This window comes from Perissodus microlepis, chromosome 23, assembly GCF_051167445.1.
Source record: "Perissodus microlepis isolate ML-2025 ecotype Zambia chromosome 23, ASM5116744v1, whole genome shotgun sequence".
Lineage (NCBI taxonomy): Eukaryota > Metazoa > Chordata > Actinopteri > Cichliformes > Cichlidae > Perissodus > Perissodus microlepis.
Window position 1 is genome coordinate 30,087,639 of NC_140482.1, and position 18,741 is coordinate 30,106,379.

At 39.8% G+C, this 18,741-nt stretch overlaps 1 protein-coding gene across 1 annotated transcript; it reads left to right on the top strand.

Annotated features, from left to right (window-relative positions):
• Window positions 1–16: 16 nt before the first annotated feature.
• On the top strand, window positions 17–18,283 carry inpp5d (inositol polyphosphate-5-phosphatase D). Its single transcript, XM_084921702.1, has 27 exons — window positions 17–1,149; window positions 1,638–1,701; window positions 3,525–3,660; window positions 3,750–3,891; window positions 4,060–4,200; window positions 4,293–4,377; window positions 4,459–4,533; window positions 4,630–4,707; window positions 4,792–4,915; window positions 6,405–6,511; window positions 6,605–6,707; window positions 6,789–6,985; window positions 7,078–7,195; window positions 7,290–7,386; window positions 9,442–9,580; window positions 9,768–9,876; window positions 10,033–10,121; window positions 10,710–10,791; window positions 12,735–12,824; window positions 12,903–13,013; window positions 13,925–14,004; window positions 14,094–14,181; window positions 14,265–14,411; window positions 14,504–14,567; window positions 16,843–17,040; window positions 17,169–17,593; window positions 17,688–18,283. The coding sequence occupies exons 1-27, from the start codon at window positions 1,010–1,012 to the stop codon at window positions 17,717–17,719; spliced, it is 3,261 nt and encodes a 1,086-aa protein (XP_084777828.1). The 5' UTR covers window positions 17–1,009; the 3' UTR covers window positions 17,720–18,283.
• Window positions 18,284–18,741: the final 458 nt, after the last annotated feature.

Consider the following 18,741-nt stretch of genomic DNA (forward strand, 5'->3'; position numbering starts at 1 on the left):
CTCTTTCTTTCTTTTTTTGCTTGTCACATAAAAACTGCATAAACTCAACATGTCTGCTGCTGTCTCCCGAAAGCAAAAGTATGATTTCACGTCCTTCGCGTCTGTGGCGTTGACGTGTTCTCCGTGAAAGTGGTAAAACTATTTCAAGTGCGGGGACAGAAGGCAGCAGTGACTTGTCACCATGTAGTTCTCTTTTCATATCATGTGACATGTTGTGGTTTGTGAGCAGCTCATTTTCCTCCCCTTATTTCTGCAAGACTTCCTGTCCATCACATGAACATGGCAACTACTTTAACTTGTATTTCCTGAATGTATATATTGTAGAAAACCCCCGAGCTCCCTTTGGTTCATCTGTGGTTTAAAGAACAGCAGTATGCAGGCTGAATATGATGCACCTTGGTTTATTTTTATCAAAGAACAAAATGATCATGTTTGAAAAACAAATCAAGGTCCTTATCTTCTTTTTTCTTTTTTTACTGTGTGGGTTTTAAAGTAAATATATCCAGTAAATTCCCTTCCTGTAACTACTAAAAATCATCATGGTCATGTTTTCTTTCTTACTTCCTCTTTTCACTTCTTGTAGCTCAATTTTTTACGTATAACTTCATTATTTTCTGAAAGTTCACATGAACAAGTAAACCAAAGAGGTTAGGTATGCTGGTTAATCATTCGTGTAAGGTGATAAAGATTTCTACTGTGCAAACAAAAGTGTGTATTTCCATTTTACAGCTGTGCGGCTATGTTAAAGAAGAGGCCGAGTGAAGGCACTAGGGCCCTCCTCTCTTTAACTTGACAAATGAGGAAGTTCAGGGCTGAGCTAGTAGCAGCTTCCTTTTACAATTTGCGGAGGCAGTGGATGAACAAGTGAAAGAAAGAACTAAAAAGTATGCACCATGAGAAGATGAAAATAGCCAGAAAGAAAAATTGAGTCTACTTTGTTTTGCTGGGATCATTTTTTTTGAGATCACATGCAAAGCTCTTGAGATCGAGCTCTTGGGTGAAAAACAGGATGCCAAGTTATCAACCTTGGTACCATGGCAATATAACTCGATCCAAAGCTGAGGATCTACTTTCCAAAGCAGCAAGAGATGGAAGCTTCCTCATCCGGGACAGTGAATCCATACAGGGAGCCTATGCCCTCTGTGTTTTGTAAGTTATTGTTTCTTTTTATTATGGCTCGCGGTTGATTCTAATATGCCTGCATATACTTCATGTTTCTACTTCATTAAACCTTCGTGACGTGCAGTACCAGCTATGAATCGTATCGAATCAACACGATCTGGTTGTCAAACTGTATATTTTGTTCAAGAAACACAATTCCAAACATGATCGTTTGTGCACTGTAGCTATAACACAGTTATTAGTTAAAGTTCCTAAAACTGTCTCACCATATCACATTACATTTTTTTTTCTTTTTTTGCACATACACACTGCAACACAAGACTAGTTCCCTTTTATTTGCATACAGTGCAGCCACAAAGCACCACCCTTTCCCCTCTGCACATCATCTTCCATTGGGTAACCTTCATTTAAAAATGATTCCAACTGCTCACTCAACACATTGAATCCGCTTGTTTCTTCACCTTACATTCATTCCATGTTCCAACCACAGACATTTGCATTTATTTGATCCACAGATATCAGAACTGTGTGTACACATACAGAATCCTGCCAAATGAAGACAAGAAGCTCTCTGTCCAGGTGGGTTCACAGTTTCCATCGTTCTGGTCCGAACCCAGATGAGTTATTATAGTTACTGTGAAGATGAAATGATATTTTCAAAAGTATTAGTCACATATTGCTAGTGCAATGCTCAGTTGTAACCTAATTAAAGATGTAAGCCCACACATGTATTTACTGTCCACCACTTTGACCCAGGCTGAAGTATCCTAACAACAGGCGAGATGAATGCGTAAATGACTTTCAAGATCACTAGAATCTGAAGCCGCATGTATTTTTGGTGTATGAGCGCGCGCGTGTGACGTTTCCAGTTATCAGATTGATTAGCATAAAATTTAATAAACACAATAATGCATCATTATAGTTGAATTTCAATCTGATGATCGAATACCCCCAGTATTAATAAGTATTAATAGCTTCAGCTTGGAGGTATGAGCATTAACTAAAAGAATAAAGATGACATGCTAAACATCAGCAGGTAGTCTCTGTTGAATGTTAGCATGCAGGCATACAGATTTCAGCACAAAACTGTCTGTTAGCTCAGTAACTCAGAGCTGCTTACAAGGCTGCAGTTTAAAACATATTCTCTTATTATACACTAAATATCATTGCCTCACAAAGCTACACTGATAGTAATTTAAAAGCCTTAAAATGTAAAATTTACAGACTTGGGATTACAGACTGGGAGCACAACAACATCACCCTAAAAAAGCCACAAATACCTCTGTTATTTACTATGATTTTTAAATCTATAGAAAAGAGACTTTATGGTTCAGCAAATAACAAATGCCTGCTTCTCATTTGTATTTAATCTGCCATTGGCGAACTACCTTACAATGAGCCAGTACAGAAACTGAAGCAGGAACTAAGAGTTTTGCAGTAAATTAGTTGGCAATGATAAAAGCAAGACTCAATCTGATCAGAAGCAGATCAGCAGATGCTTCATTATCTTGGTATTTGTTCAGTGTCAGCTTTGCAGTGTAAGTCTGAAGAGATTAGAAAACTAACAGGCCCCACAGAGAGGATATAAATGCCTTGGGCTTGACAGAAAGATTGAACAGAGTATCATCTGTATGTTTTTTTTAAATACTGTAATTATAAAAAAAATAGGTGAAAATGCTAGAGAGCTTCTAAATGACTGATTTATGCACTGACATAACAGCTATGTATAATTGCTATGCAAACCTGTGGCCTTAGATAGAAATTCTGTAACAGCAAAATGTGCTGAGTCCTGAAATAAGTTTACTGGTATGAAGTAGCAACGTGTCAGGTTTCTAGGAAACGATAAGTCAGCACTGTTACCTTCTAACATGCCAGGTAAAATGTGACCATTTCGTGCTTTTAAAAACTTGTTAGATGAGGCGATAATGTACACCTGTGCAGTTTAGTTTAAAGAAAATGCTTTAAAATAATGTAACCGCCCAATGACTGCAAGTTTCACAATTGAGTTTTACGAGCCGCACAAGAGACTAAATGCAATGTAGCTATATAGAGAAACCAAACCCATTTAAGGGACTATAGTTTTTAAAACCTATTTCTGTTAATGGTTTAAGTGTACGATTTAATTCTTATGACAGAGCAGGGATATGTTTACTTCCTTAAAATAGCTGATGATTTATGGGTAATAATATGTTCTTTTAAATGAAATAAATTGCAAAATTACAAAGGAATGTTTTATTATGCAACTGGAAAATACCACAGACGCAGACAGTAGACAGGTCTGACATCATATGGGAAGTAACACTTACAGGTTATGTCACCTGCTTTGGTAACAACAACAAAAATCATCCTTTTGTTTACAAAGAGTGATTAAAAAAATATGTTTGCTGTTATCTGCTCTGCAGGCATCTGAAGGAGTGCCTATTAGGTTCTTCACAATGCTACCTGAGCTGGTGGAGGCGTATTATAGCCCCAACATGGGTTTAGTCACCCACCTGCAGTACTCTGTCCAGAGGGAGGAGGAGGTAGAAGAGGAGCCAGGTCAAAAACTTCACTTTTTCTGTATATTGGTTTTGATATGGAAGAGAAAGTATTGTTTGTCCTAAACAAACTTTATATCTATTCTGCAGAACAAAACAGTCATCCTCCACAGCTCCCACCCAGAAACATCCCACTTGATGTAAAGGACAGTGACTCCAAGACTTCAGAGCAAGCCTCCAAATCCTTATCAGACATATACCTGGCGAAACTGCAGCATATGGACTTGTCCATGTATGGTCACAGTTACAGACAGTTGCAATGTCTCTTGTACCTACAGCACTATAAAAGTAGAATTTAGGCATTCGGCACCAAACTTTCCAAAACAATTACTAATATGAATATTCCTGAAGCTAACTGAGGCAAGAAGTGTTTTAATTTACATTTCTCTTATGTCTCCAGCTTACCAGAAGAGCATGAAATGGCCATCCAAGAATACTTCAGGACTTCAGTCTGCTTAGATGCTGAACAAGTTCAAAACGGTAACCCTAACCTGCCTGGCCTCAAGAAGCTTATAATGGCAGTCTGCAAGAACCTAAACAGGTATAGTGTCCATTTAATGGAATGTGTAATATTACATACACTTGAATGGATTGGGTTGATTGAACCACGCGCTGATCTTTTTTGCGAGGCAGTGAAATTTCCCGCGTCATGCCAACTCTGGAGGTGTTTCACAGAACGCTGGACCAACAGCTCTCTCCAGGGATTGGACCAAAACAAGTTGGTGGCACCCATGATCCTTTGCAGTATTATCAGCGCTTAAAAAGCTGCTCTCTTCATGTATTTCCTCCTTATTTTCAGAATTTCTGTGATTCGGGTCCTGTGTCCTGTAGACTTGAGCAACTAACAAAACTGCTCTACTCGATAGAAGATAAGGTAAATTACTGTAGTATGTTTTAACAACAGCTTTTTATATGATAATAGAAAATGTCATGCGATATTACAAAGGACGACTCTGCTTCCTTTTTTCAGGTTAAAGGTTCTGTTTTTGAGTATGTTGGATTTGATGCGGGCCCACGGAAATCTCTCATACCAGTCGTTACGTTTGAGGTGCTTTCTTTAGTACTTATGTCTACATAACATTTGTCATACGTGTGTATGGTTTATTTGATCGATTTCTTCTTTCACTGGTAGGTCAAACAAGAATCTCTCGGTATTTCCACAAAGATGTTCCTGAAAGTGGACATTGAAAGTGGGAAGCTCTACTTTAAGAAGTCAAAAGATGGGCCTGAAGACAAATACTTTGTGCACAATAAAAGTAAGGACTTGAGGAGTTCATTTCTATCTCAAACAATTGATTGTCACAAAATGCAAACATCAAGATATGATTAACTTAATCTGATTAATCCCACAATCACTTTGGTGATTTCTTTTTTTAATTTTGTTGGAAGGATTTTAATAAAATTTGGTGATCCCTTGTCTCTATTGACGTTACAATAGACAAACAAAGGTGTTAAACTCAACGTTCTGTGTTGGCGGAGTATTTTACAGTATCTTGCTATATTTTCTAGACTTGACTAAATGGCTACAGTGCCTATAGTGTCCACCGGAGCTTTTGTATTTAACCCTGTGCTCTGTCCTGCTGTTTTGCAAAGAAAATAAGCAATGTTTTTCACTTGGTCTTTATGTTGGAGTAATTAGCTACCAGAATGAAATATTTGTTATTAGAATCAAACATTCTGACATATTTCAAGAACACGCTAATCATTAGAAGGTTGCTCTTACACATGTGAGACCACAGAGAAGGTACATTAGCCTGGTTCATTGGAGGAAGCAGTTACAGTTATTGTTTTCTAAATTACTAATTATATATAAGAACATCTTTGGGTTTGTAAAGTTCAGAAAAATGTATTCAGGTGGTACATTTGACTCGGGTCAGTATCTTAAGAAATTAGGAACTTTAAGTAGGGCCACAAAAGCTATTTTTCCATGCTAATAGACAGATAAAGTGGGATTTGTAGTCATAAGAGTTTTAATCAGTCAGTAAGTCTTAAAAATCATTATATAGAAAACGTCATACATGGACCACTGGTGCGTGCTACTACAGACAGTATAAAAGATGAATGTAGCCACCCTAATGTTACATATTCGTATTGGACTCTTTGTTTTTAATCCTCAAGTTGAGCTTTTTGGCCAGAAGTGGCCAGTTTTGGAGAAGAGAATGACTCTGTTGCAAGTTTGTTCATTTTGCTGTATTCATATACATAAACTGAAGCGATGTAGCAAAGATTTTTATTAGTGCTAAGAGATCCAGTTAAGTGACTACAGTTAGTAAAGGTGAAGCCTGACAGATAGTGAATGCACAATCAAAGAAGCAGATAGATGAGTTTGAAAAAAAAATCAATTCACCGGAGTTGTTGTGAAGGGGGGACAGACTGGCGATCTGTCCAGGGTGACCTCACCTCTCGCCCTATGATAGCTGGGATAAGCTTCAAGTCCTCCCACAACCCTGATAAGGATAAGTAAAAGAGAACAGATGGGAGGTATTTTTGTTTATTGGAAGCGGAAAAAAATGTTTATTACTGCTGTAAAACTAGATGTTTTAACAACAGTGTCTATGAAGAGTCCCTTGATTTTTGAGACAGCCTCATTAAAGGAGCTGCAGACTTTGTGCTTGATTCTTCAGCCTGGAAGTTGCACCTTCTCTGCAGCAAGTGCAAAATAGCATGTGTGAAAACAAATGTCAAGAAGTACTTTCAACCATCAAAAGCACTTAACTTAATAAGAATACTGCTCTTATCCGTCAGTCCTGCAGTTGGTGAAATCCCAGAAAATGCACGCTAAGTTGGTCATTGTGGTGGAGACGGAGAAAGAAAAAGTTCTGCGGAAAGAGTTTGTGTTTGATGACACAAAGGTAAGCGTCTTTTTAAAAGTGATGCTCCCTATTCTGACCTCAGTCATGTGCACTTTGTTAAATGTGATGTGTTTTGTTGTCTTGTGAATCCAGAAAAGAGAGGGCTTCTGTCAGCTGCTTCAGCAAATGAAAAACAAACACTCAGAAAAGCCTGAACCAGACATGATCACAGTGTTTGTTGGCACCTGGAACATGGGTAACAGTGATGTCATACAGAATTCAGTGCTTCAGTTAACTTAACTGTATATAATATAAAAACGGATCTGCAAACCTACAGGAAATGCCGGCCCTCCCCCGAACATCAACTCCTGGTTTCAGTGTAAGGGCCAAGGGAAGACACAAGATGACACAGCAGATCATATTCCACATGATTTTTATGTCATTGGGACTCAGGAGGATCCTTTGGGTGAGCGAGAATGGGCAGATACAGTGAAAGGTGTCCTGAGGAACATCACAAACATTAGCTTTAAACAAGTGAGTAACTGTGGCAAAGTTTTGAATTTGTAGCTGAATGCAAACACAAAGCACTAATGAATCAAATATCCTAAACATCTCCAAACATCCAGGTGGCAATTCACACACTGTGGAATATTCGGATCGTGGTCCTGGCCAAGCCTGAGCATGAAAACAGGATCTCTCATGTTTTTTCAGACAGCGTGAAGACAGGGATCGCCAACACCTTGGGTAAGCAGTTCCACTTCTCCTTGAGGCCTGTAATGATTGCTCATAAAAGTTCACAGAAAAATTACCCATCAGTGTTTACTGGTTTGAATTGCAGGAAACAAGGGAGCAGTGGGAGTGTCCTTCATGTTCAATGGGACATCTTTTGGCTTTGTCAACAGTCATCTGACCTCTGGAAGTGAGAAGAAGCTCAGGTGAGGAGAAGGTTACACTTTTCAAAGTATCTTTAAAAAGTTTGAATTGATTAGTAGCATCTTATACACATATACATATACAACATACATATACACAGGGTTTTTCTGGGCTCAAAATTAACCTTTGAGGGTAACTATGCAAATAACCATGATTGGTTTGCCTTTAGTTAAGGCAATACCCCGGACATTTTATCAACAAAAAACGTATCTAGGCTTAAACAAATTAAACTCAACTCTTTGCGGCTTTCCTTTGATAGAAGTCGCAAATCTCTTTGAAATGTGCTAGCATTTTTATAGCCTCTTCAGGGAAAACCCGATGCAGATATCAACAAAGTAATCATTTCAATGATGGATGGGGAGGTAAAAATCCTAATTGTCTAGTGACATGTGCAAAATACCCCCCTGTTCACTTATTCACTACTTCCTAACAGAAACTTAGCAGTTCAGTAAATGGAAAGCAGGAAATGTAAATGTGCCTAACAATCAGCACAATTTGGTTTTAGCCTGCTGCTGACATTGACAAAATGTAGCCAGAAACACTTTTTTTAATCGTCTTTACAAAAACAGTTAACATTATCTGTTAAATATTAGCTTAGCAGTTAAATTGTACTAGCTGCTAAACATTGTAGGACCTTTACCTTAACCTATAAAAAGAACCTTGAGGTTTGAGTGCTTGTATGGTCAACTTAACAAGCATTCTGCATGTTAAAATGAGCTGCAGCTTGGTAGGTCTACTCACTCTAGTACATTTTCATGTTGTGCACTGTGTACAGTATGTATTTATTTGGACAGACCACAGTTATTCAAATCAAACACAACAAATTGCACGATTATCAGAAATTAACGTTGCAACATTTGATCGCAATGCTTGATTACTGCCCTGCTACTGCATTTTTGGAAACATTTGTTATTTTTTTTGCCTCAGACCAACAATTTGGGGTCTTGTCCAGATCTGGATCCAGAACTGCTAAAATATTGCTAACTTTCCAAAAATGAACTAGGGGAGGATGGGAGTAAAAATGAAAAGTCCATCCAGGTCATCTACTAATTGGTAGGCTGGTGGTTCAATCCCTGCCTGAACCAGTCTGTATACCAAATATCCCTGGGAAAGATACGAACCCTGAGAATGTGTTTGAATGTGTGTGTGAATGTTGGAGAGTAAGTAGAAAAACCATGGGGAAAAAAGCCCTTGAATATGGGTGAATGAGGCAAGTTGTACAAAGCGCTTTGAGTGCTCAGATAGAGCCCGAGGTGTCCATTTACCATTTGTTATGAAAGGATTTAAAATACACAACAAAATAAAGATGTCAGCAAACCAAAAGCGCTGAAAACAAATGTTTCAACTAAAAATACTCCTACCAATAGGAAACGGCAAATACTCACTAGTAGTTCTAAGCACTCAGCTAAAGCAAAGCACCAATAAATAATCGTCTGCAGGGCGATTCAGTGAGAGTTGTGAAACTTTCTGACTAATTTAAAAAATAAAACAGATGTTTTATTCAATATTATCTGAAACTAGAGACTGAGCCTGTGAAGTCTTCAGGCGCGTGTTCACTGAGGTTACAGTGGGAGTCGTGGGCGGCTGTCTTAAACACAATCACAAGTCTTTTTTTGCAACCACAGAAGTCGCCCCCTGCTGGTTTTTAGAAAAACATCCACGTTTAAGACAATTCTGCGTTAGCTTCACTTTTCAACCCAGCAAGCTACATCCATCTTTATACTTTATACTTTTAAAAAAAATATTTATTTTCCATCTTTTTTACTGTCATCATCGTCCCCTTATACTAGTCACACGGCCACGATGGCAACCATTTTTGTCATTTTTCATGTCGGATTTTTTAAAATTATTTATTTTCTTCATGTTTTTTATTAATTTATTTACCTATATTTAACCTGGACAACATAAATGATGAATATGTATCCTCCTCTTTCTGAAGCCTTGCTTTAAAAGTCAACGTTTTGCTAAATGGCAGTAGAAACAGAAAACTTTATTGCTTCCTCCACTGATTCGTCACATTTTTGATGTTACTCCAATATTTTTTGCTGTATTTGCAGACGGAATCAAAACTATGCCAGCATCCTGAGATTTCTGAATCTAGGAGACAAGAAGCTTAATCCGTTTGACATCACACATCGCTTCACGCACCTCTTCTGGCTTGGAGATCTGAACTATCGCGTTGAAATGGCATCTTCTGTAAGTCATAAACCTTGTTTTATATCTACTTTACATACAGATTCACGGACTTTGCTTTGTTGTGGTTTTTCCTCTCAGAAGCATGGTTGTGCTTTTGTTTTTTTTTTTAAACCCTGCTGGTTGTCAGGTGTCTGAGCTCTCAGCTGCTAACACTTCCAGTCACTACTTTCCCCTGTTCCCTTCACAGGAAGCTGAAAACATTGTGTCAAAGATCAAACAGCAGCAGTACCAGGAACTGCTCACCAAAGACCAGCTCAGCATGGAGAGGAATGAGAGCAAGGTCTTCTTGCATTTTGGTGAGCTTTGATGAATACTGATCAGTACATGTAGGCATACGGCAGAAAGAAGTGTCTTCACTGTTGTTGCCATGCTTGGGATTTTCTGCAAAACACTGTCCTTTTTCTTATAATTGTGTTTGCATACATACGGGTTTTATTCTATTTTGATTGTAGCTGAAGAAGAAATCACATTCGCGCCCACGTATCGATTTGAAAGAGACACACGAGAGAGGTACGCCTACACAAAGGCCAAAGCGACAGGGGTAAGCTCATGTTTTATCACATCTCTGTTCCCTATGCATCACGGTCACTTCACTGAGACTTTTAATTTTATCTGCTTCATTGCTGTAATTTTTTTTAATTTAATCCTAAATTATTTTATTCACTTCATCATGTTCTAATGTTATTAGTTTCTTATTATGCATAAAATTTAATTTTATTTGTTTTAACGTGCTCTTAATTTTAACTACATACTTTTAGTGTACTTACAGCCTATTTCATTTTAATGAGGTTTCATCTTTTGAATTTTTTCATTTTAATTTAAGTTACCTATCGTTGAATATTCTTGGTTTGGATTTTTGTTGGCTTATTATTCTTTCATCGACAGTTTAGGAAAAGTCAAAAATCACATTTACTGATAGCAAACGGTTGAACATGCAGCGTGATCTCTTGAACCGATCCACGTTAGCAGGGCTATTTGCTCATGTTTCTTCCACAAATGACTGCCCATCATGCTTCTTATATGTTGGGCTATTTATGTAGAGTTATACTTGAATTGTTTTACAGTCTTCAATTTGAAAATTCAAGTATTTTATATTGATATTAATATTAAGATGATTTTAACTCTACAGACAAAATACAATTTGCCATCCTGGTGTGATCGCGTCCTGCGAAAGTCATATCCTCTGGTTCATGTTGTCTGCCAAGCGTACGGTGAGTAATCTTCTGTTAAACCTTTTTTTTCTGCGGCTATATTATACATACAGGAATGTATATATATATCAGGGGTGCGACAATACATGTATCGATATTGAACCGTTCAATACAGTGCTTTAGGTTCAGTACGCATATGTATCAAACAATACAATTTTTTTATTTTATTTATTTTATCAACTTTTCTTCTGACTATGCTGTCTGTGTTGAGCGCTCAGTGGATCTGCGTTCGACTACTCCGCCTAGGCTGCACTGTCGAGTGCAGATCCACTGAGCGCAGCGCAAGCTAGCAAGACAGAAGCTAAGCTCGTTGCAACATGGCAACTGCCTGAACGCTACCCGAAATTAAACCTCCCCCACCCTCATTCGGATGGAACTATCTTGGTTTTCATGTGAAGCATGACCCTGATGGTAAGCGCGTCATGGACAAAAGTAAAACAGTATGTCGAATGTGCCCCGCAATGCTCAATTGGTGGGAACTAGTGCGTTAGTGCAGTTAGCTTGTTAACGTGTTGACGCCGTCCAGCCCCACGCACGGGGCGATCCGCGGTAGCTCGTTAACGGAGATTTGCCACGTTATGGCATTAATGTCATTTTAACGAGATTAACGCTGACAGCACTAGTGGGAACGCAACGAATATGACTGCACATTTATGCCGACATCATCCTAGTGCAAAGACAAGTGGAAGCAGACAAAAACAACAAGCACGCATGCTACAAACTTTACCCGAGTCATTAGACAGCCGTTAACACATGATTCTCCTCACGGGGACCTGATATGTTTAATATGCTGCTGAGAGTATACCCCAGAAGAAGTGTATAATATAGCTTTTATTTTGGAAAGAGCCATTTCTCTGTAATAAACTCTCTTTTCCAAAGATGAGTGATTGTTTCTGTCTTTTGAGTTAAAATATATATTTATAAATGACAAATTAAAAAGGCATGAACATTTTTTTGTATCGAAAAAATATCGAACCTTGACACCAAAGTATCGAACCGAACCATGAATTTTGTGTATCGTTGCACCCCTAATATATATGGCAAAAGAGAGTTTAGCTCACTTAATTAATTCCAAATAACTGTCTTTAACTGGACCAAGCAGCCAATATGAACTTATTGGTGCCTACATAAAATAAATAATGAGCCATTTTATCGTATTAATCTTTCAACTGCTGCTGCTGACTGCAGTCTTCATTGAGCTGTAGCGAAACCATGAACATTTCCTAAAGTTAGACCTTTTATAATATATAGAGAATAATCGTTCACTAATTTTATATATAGATCAATAATGTATAAAAATGTACAGTACTAGACTAAAGTTTGACACACCCGCTCATTCGAGAGTTTGCTACTATCAAGTGTATGAAATGAAATGTAAACAAAATCTGCATATCTGAAATCTGACGGCAAAATAGGCCATTTGGCTTTGACTGCAGTTTATACGCTCGTCACTAATTCAGCCAACTTCATGAGCTCATCACCAGGACCACACACACACTGACCTTTTGTTAGCTGTTTTTGTTTCACTCTAAGCTCAAACCAGCACAGAACATTTGATGCAGCACTCCTTACAGAAGGTGGACTCTGTGTCCAACTGAAAAACAAATGATGATCCCACCATCAAACTACACCCTTTCCTCCATATTTTGAGGTAGAACAATGCAGATTAACATCTATTTACTTCCTCTGCATCTCTCAGAACCTCTGATTTTTGACTGATCAGAGTCAGATTTCCACTGGTCTAATGTTCATTCTCTGTGGCCCTCGCGCGCTCTTCTTCTTTTGTTTTCACGTTTTGTTTCGCACTTAGAAAATAAGAAAAAAACCCTTGAACGCAAAAGTGTCCAAAGATTGAAGTGAAACTGCAGCTGAGACGTCCTTTCAGGCTAAATATGTGTAAAATATGCACAGAAGTGTTTATAAGTGTTTGTGTGAACTTGCAGGGTGCACTAATAACATCATGACAAGTGACCACTCCCCGGTGTTCGCCTCATTTGAAGTTGGAGTTGCCTCGCAGTACGTTTCCAAACAAGGTATGACCCCCCCACCCAACCTACGCCACAGATGAGTCCACTCAATAGCCGCAGTCTGATGCCGCTTTTATTTTTCAGATCCCAGCAGTGCGCCTCCTGGTGGAATTCAGATCATGAACTGTGTGGCCATCTTGTCGACAAAATCGAAGACCAAGTTCTTCATCGAATTCCATTCCAGTTGCTTGGAGAGTAGGTTTCCTCTTTCTGATTGACCGCATCTCACTAGATTCTGCTTTAAAGGAACAGTTCGCCTCAAAATCACATAAAAATCATGCTTCCTCTGGACTGTAAGTGCTGTCTATGAGTCACAGTCAGAATGCAATGGACACTGATGGCACTCAAAGGGAAACAAATTGAAAAAGAAAACACTAAACACTCAAATCTGTAAAAATACAAAGAATCCTGCCACCAGGTGACAAATACACTTTCCTGAAACCACAACTTTATTACTCAAAAATCCCCCACAAGCCTGGCTGTGAGAAAATTCTCCTGGGAGTTGTTTTCTCTTTGGTGAGCTACACCCACTCATAGTACCACTGTGCAGAAATCGGTGTGCACCTACCCGTGACGAGAAGCCGCTGCTCACAGTGTGACAGGATGTAAACATTAATACTGCCGTGTCAGCTAGCTGCACACTTCTTCTGGTCGATGTGTGTAGACACTAGAGAGAAAATACTTCCTACATTAAACTGCTTACTCTATTTAAAGTAGACCTATTCCTCTCCTTTCCAGTTCCATGCTCTTATTCTGGGACTCTACTAGAGGAGCTTTGCATTGTTCACAATGCAAAATAATCTTTTAATTTTTAAAAATTTTATTTATTTATTTATATTTTATTCATGCTTGAAATGAACTGTTTTAACCTTGAAGTCCACCCTCGCTGTGCCTGAGATTATGTGTTATCTACTCTTACTGACGTCATGCACAGCCAAGATCTTTGCAGTAGACTTCTCAAAAAAAAGGGAAAAAGGTTACACCAAAAACTATCAATATGAATAAACAGCACTGCAGGCCAGAGCATGCATGTATGTATGCATGAATATTGGGTGAAGTGTCTCATCAAATGGGCTACAATGACTAAAAGCAAGCATTTCCAACAGAAACTGTAAAGACTACAGAGGGAGAGAACAGCGAGCACTCCGATGGGTCTATAAAAGTTTGGTTTGGGAACCAAGTAGAGGTAAACCACAGACACAGCTCACAGCACACACTACTTAGTTATGGCATCAGTCAGTCGTTATTCATAGTCATTGTTTCTGTCTTTTAAAGCTGACCCCTATCATCTCTGACCCCGAGTACCTTCTGGACCAGCACATCCTGATATGCGTGAAGTCGACGGACAGCGACGAGTCGTACGGTAATGAGCTCACATTACAGCTTGTAATTTGGATACGGTGGACTCAGCAGCGCTTACAGTTTGCTGGTGTGTTATCCCTAAAGGAGAGGGCTGTGTGGCGCTGCGAGCCGCTGAGATCAGCTACACCGAATTTCAGATCACACTGACTCACCACGGGGAGAAGACGGGAACACTGACAGGTGGCATCCAGCTACGCACCTCTGAGGGCAAGCCCACCGAGAAGCTATACGGTGAGGCTGAGCTTCGACGCAGGATGTATTTGTTCGATTTTTTTTCTTCTTCGGTTCTTGAAGCTTTATTCTCATTTTGGTTCTTTTTTCAGATTTCATCAAAATTGAAAGGGATGACCCCATCGCCTCAAAAGGCAAATCTGGAGACCTCAATAAGTAAGATTTGGGGGTTTTTTGTGGACCTGTTATGCATTCCCTCATGTTCTGCCATGGCTCGTTACGTATAAAATCAACCACATCCGAAAAACATTCTCACCCTCAAAATCGGTTGTTTTATTTCAGGAAAATAACTTCAATTTATTGAATGAAGTCACGCAGAAATGTACCTTTTTGCTGTGAAGATTTTTCCAGCATTTTTAACCCATCATAACTTCTTAAGAACAGGAGATATGCTATGGTTGAAAAACATATTTAACCTCTGCAAACAAATGAGTTTTACATACACTGTCAAAAAGTTAAAGTTTTATTCAGCACAGATTTTTTTTTCTGTACCTGACTTGGAGCATCACCAGTTTGATGTCTTTCTTTGACATAGAGGAACTCTGGAGAAAGCTTCAAAAAGTGTCATATGGTTAATTTCTCTAATCACCCTGTGGGATAGGTGGCTACACAAACATATGAAAACCTCTTCAAGCTGTGATTCTTTCTAGGTCAAAATAATTTTCTAATATGGTCAACATTTTTGTGTAGCTTATGATCGCCCTCTGTGATTAAAGTCATTCAAAGAGTTTGAAAAACCTCTTCAGAACCTGAAAATGTTTGATCAATGTCCATCTGTAAAGACTATCATTTGGAACATGTGCACATCGGAGTTTAAATTTAATTTACAGCCATAAACCACACTTATAAGTGTTAAAATATGACTGTGGGAGAAAGTTTTGTGACACAGATGAGCCTGTTGCACGGAAGTTGATCCATTTTTAATACTTTTGAATCTTTGCGATATACGGGACATCATATATTGCTGTTTTCTCACAAGCATCTGATGGGTGGCTGTAGGATGACTTTGGAAATCAAGAAGAGGAAGTAAGTGAAGACAGGGTTAGGGATTAAATGGTGGAAGAATGATGTAAAGAGTTCAGGCTGGAGTTGAGACAGGCTCTGGGTGGTAGGGAAGAGTTACAAATGACTGGAAAAGTAGAGTAATGAAGAAGTAGTGAGGGAAACTTCCAGGAAGGTGTTGGACGTATCCTTTGGATAGAAGAAAGTGGACTAGGAGACATGGTGGTGGAATGAGGATGTACAGGAAAGTATTCTAATGAAGAGGTTAGCAAAGAAAAAATGTTGTGAAGTCAGGGAGATGAAGAAAGTCGACAGGAGTATAAGAAGGGAGAGAGGGGTGGCAAAGGCTTATAGTGAGTGTGTATGAGTCTGGACATGAAGAAAGGACAAAAGGACTTGTATAAATTGGCTAGGCAGAGAAAATGAGCAGGAAAGGATGTGAGGCAGATTAGGAGATTAAGGATAGAGATGGAAATATACTAACAGATGAAAAGAGTGTGTTGAGAAGATGGAAGGAGCTGATTGTTGTAAAAAATGAGAGAGAGGAGGGCAGATGGATCAAAGTTGGTTAATAAAAGAAGTGCAGAGCATTAGTGAGAGCAGCTATGAAGCAGAAAGAAATCCATTTGGTCCTGATGACATAGCTGTGGAGGGATGAAGATGGAGGGCAGGGAACTTTCTCGCCAGATTGTTTCACATCATCCTGCAAAGTGAGAGAATGACCGAGGAAGGGAGAAGAGGTTAACCAGCACCTGTTTTCAAGAACAAGGGTGACGTGCAGAGCTCTAACTACAGGGGGATAAAGATGATGTGCCATACCATGAAGATGAGGGAGAAAGTTGTTGAAGCTAGTTAAGAAAAGAGGCGATGATCAGTGAGCAACAGCGGCTTCATGCTGAGAAAGAGCTCTACAGATGGGATGTTTGTTTTAAGATGTTGATGGAGAAGTGTGGATAGGAAGGTCAGGGCGAGCTGCACTGTGCCTTTGCGGATCAGAGAATATGATAGGCTGATGATAGGGTGCCAAGACAGGAACTGTGGTACTGATGGGCTGATGGTGGGGGTGGGATTACATCAGAGATCAGCTCTGAGCCCCTTCTTGTTTGCAGTGCTGATGGAGAGGCTGACAGATGAGGTCAGGCGGTCGTTGTGTACGTGATATTTGCAGATAAGACTGTGATCTTTAGTGAGAGCTGGGAGCAGGTGGAAGAGATGCTGGAGAGATGGAGTGTGCTCTGGAGAGAAGGTGAATCAAAGTTAAGAGAAGCAAGACAATCCACTGTCATGCTGGTGGCATAAATCGCAGCTATGAGACTGCGATTCAAGTTTTTTTGTTGCCTGATTAATTTTGATTGCTGGTTTGGACCATCAAAACTACTCAGGGCGTGATTTTTCTTTTTTTTTTCTTCTTCTTTTTTCTGATTAACAGGTCTTGTAGCAACCAACCACATGATATTTCGAACCCCAATTACATGGGAGTGTCATTCAGAGGTGGGAATGTGATAGATAAAGGCTGGAGTTACAGCATGCCACCGCGAAATGTTCCCTGTGGTGGACAAGCCGGAAAAGAGCCAAAGAAGGGTTACGATGTGAGCACACGCAGCCCCACAGGAAAGCCTGCTTCTGTGTAAGTGTTAGCCTCTTTCTGGTTTGAAGAGACTTCAGTTTCATTTCTAAAAATACCTCTAAACCTTTATCTGATCTGATTCTATAGAAAGGGAAACCGATGTCATTAACTTATGATTTCTCTGACAGGGGTGAGAACGGAAAGACGTCAGAGATGTTTGACAACCCGTTGTATGGTTCAGTGACCAAATCACATGGTCGGTCTAAAGACCAAGACCAACAACAGAAGGACCTTCTCATACCCCCAGATGTGCTATTTGGATCCTCCAAAACAGCAGACGGAGATACCGATCGCCCTCCGGTGCCCACCCCACGCAACCGCTCCTTCACCTGCTCTGAGAACAAACCTCAGCCTCCAACACCAGTCAGCCTGCATCCCCCATCACAAAAGAAACCAGTGGTGCCTTCACGCTCAGAAGGCGGGATGGGCCTAAGCCGCCCTCCTTTGCCTGCTAAGTCCCGACCAGGTGTGCCGGAGCCCCAGACCCCCAAACCAAGAGACTACAGAGACACCTCAGAGCTCACCAGCAAACACAGACCACCAGGAAGACCTGGTGAGTCTCGCAAAGACAGCAAGGAACCTACTCAGGTTTCCAGACAGCTATAATACACTAAATGAAATCTCTTTGTCTTTTTTTGTGCATCCAGACGTTTCCAAGATGGGTCGCCCTGTGAAGTGAGACTGAGAGGTACACCTTCCTGGCTGCATTTCTGGAAATATTTTTAAAAACCCTTGTCTCTCATTTTAGAGGACAATCACATATCTGTGCTGTCATTATAGAGAACTCAGTTGGCTTAGCTTTGCACCTGTCCAAAGGTCTAAAAAATTCATCTGCCTGTCATCCTCAAAAACTCACTTTGTAAGTTAGACTGAGCCGGGCTAGCAGTTCCCCTTTATTTCCAGTCTTTATGCTAAGCTAAGCTAACTGGCTTGTAGTTAGCTTAGTTATCTACTTATCTAAGTGCTAGTGAGACATTAAATGGGTGTACCAGTGTCTAACTCAGCCTTCAAATGTATGTAAACTCATTTTTTAGTTTCTTGGATTTCTGCAAAGCTCGCATTGGAACGTAAGTTTGAACCTGAAACCTGCTTCTAAATTAACTGTTACATTTCATTTGGAGTTTTTACACTATACAGTAGCTGATGAATGTTTACCGCACAGTATTATCTTGCACAGACATGTTTGCCTTTAATATGTGCAAATGATGCTCCAATGAATTCCATTATTAAAGCTTGAATTACATGTTGTGTGTGTGTGTTTTATGTCACGTCACAAATGACTGCTTTTAAAACTTGGAGTGTAGGCCGCTACAATCTGCTGCGAGGACCAGACCGGTCACACTGCAGTGATTTGCCTCCATCTGCTGGTCCCTAAAGAAACTGCAGGCAGTCTGAGACTTGCAATTTATTCAAGGGGACTTTCTGGCTTGGTGTTATTGGAAATACATCTACATTTTCTCTTTAATCAGCTGTGACTAAAAAGGTGAGGTGGCACAGTTCCTGATGTGCACTTTCAGTACAAACTGCTTCTACTACTACGCCTCTTTATTGTCGTAAGGCTGCAGCCTGTAACCTCCACCCATCTCGCTTTTGTGCCTCTGCCTTTGCTCCTGTTCCCATGAGAGACCCAGCTATTGTAGCTCAGCCAGCACACTCATCTCTGGTCAGCCTTTCTTCCTCTTTCCATCAAAGGGTCATGCT

Excerpts from the sequence above, each read along its gene's own strand:
- inpp5d (XM_084921702.1), top strand. The coding sequence starts at position 1,010 with ATGCCAAGTTATCAACCTTGGTACCATGGCAATATAACTCGATCCAAA. Across the intron at positions 6,512-6,604 it reads TTGTGTTTGATGACACAAAG|AAAAGAGAGGGCTTCTGTCA; the intron begins GTAAGCGTCTTT and ends TTGTGAATCCAG. Across the intron at positions 7,196-7,289 it reads AGGGATCGCCAACACCTTGG|GAAACAAGGGAGCAGTGGGA; the intron begins GTAAGCAGTTCC and ends TTTGAATTGCAG.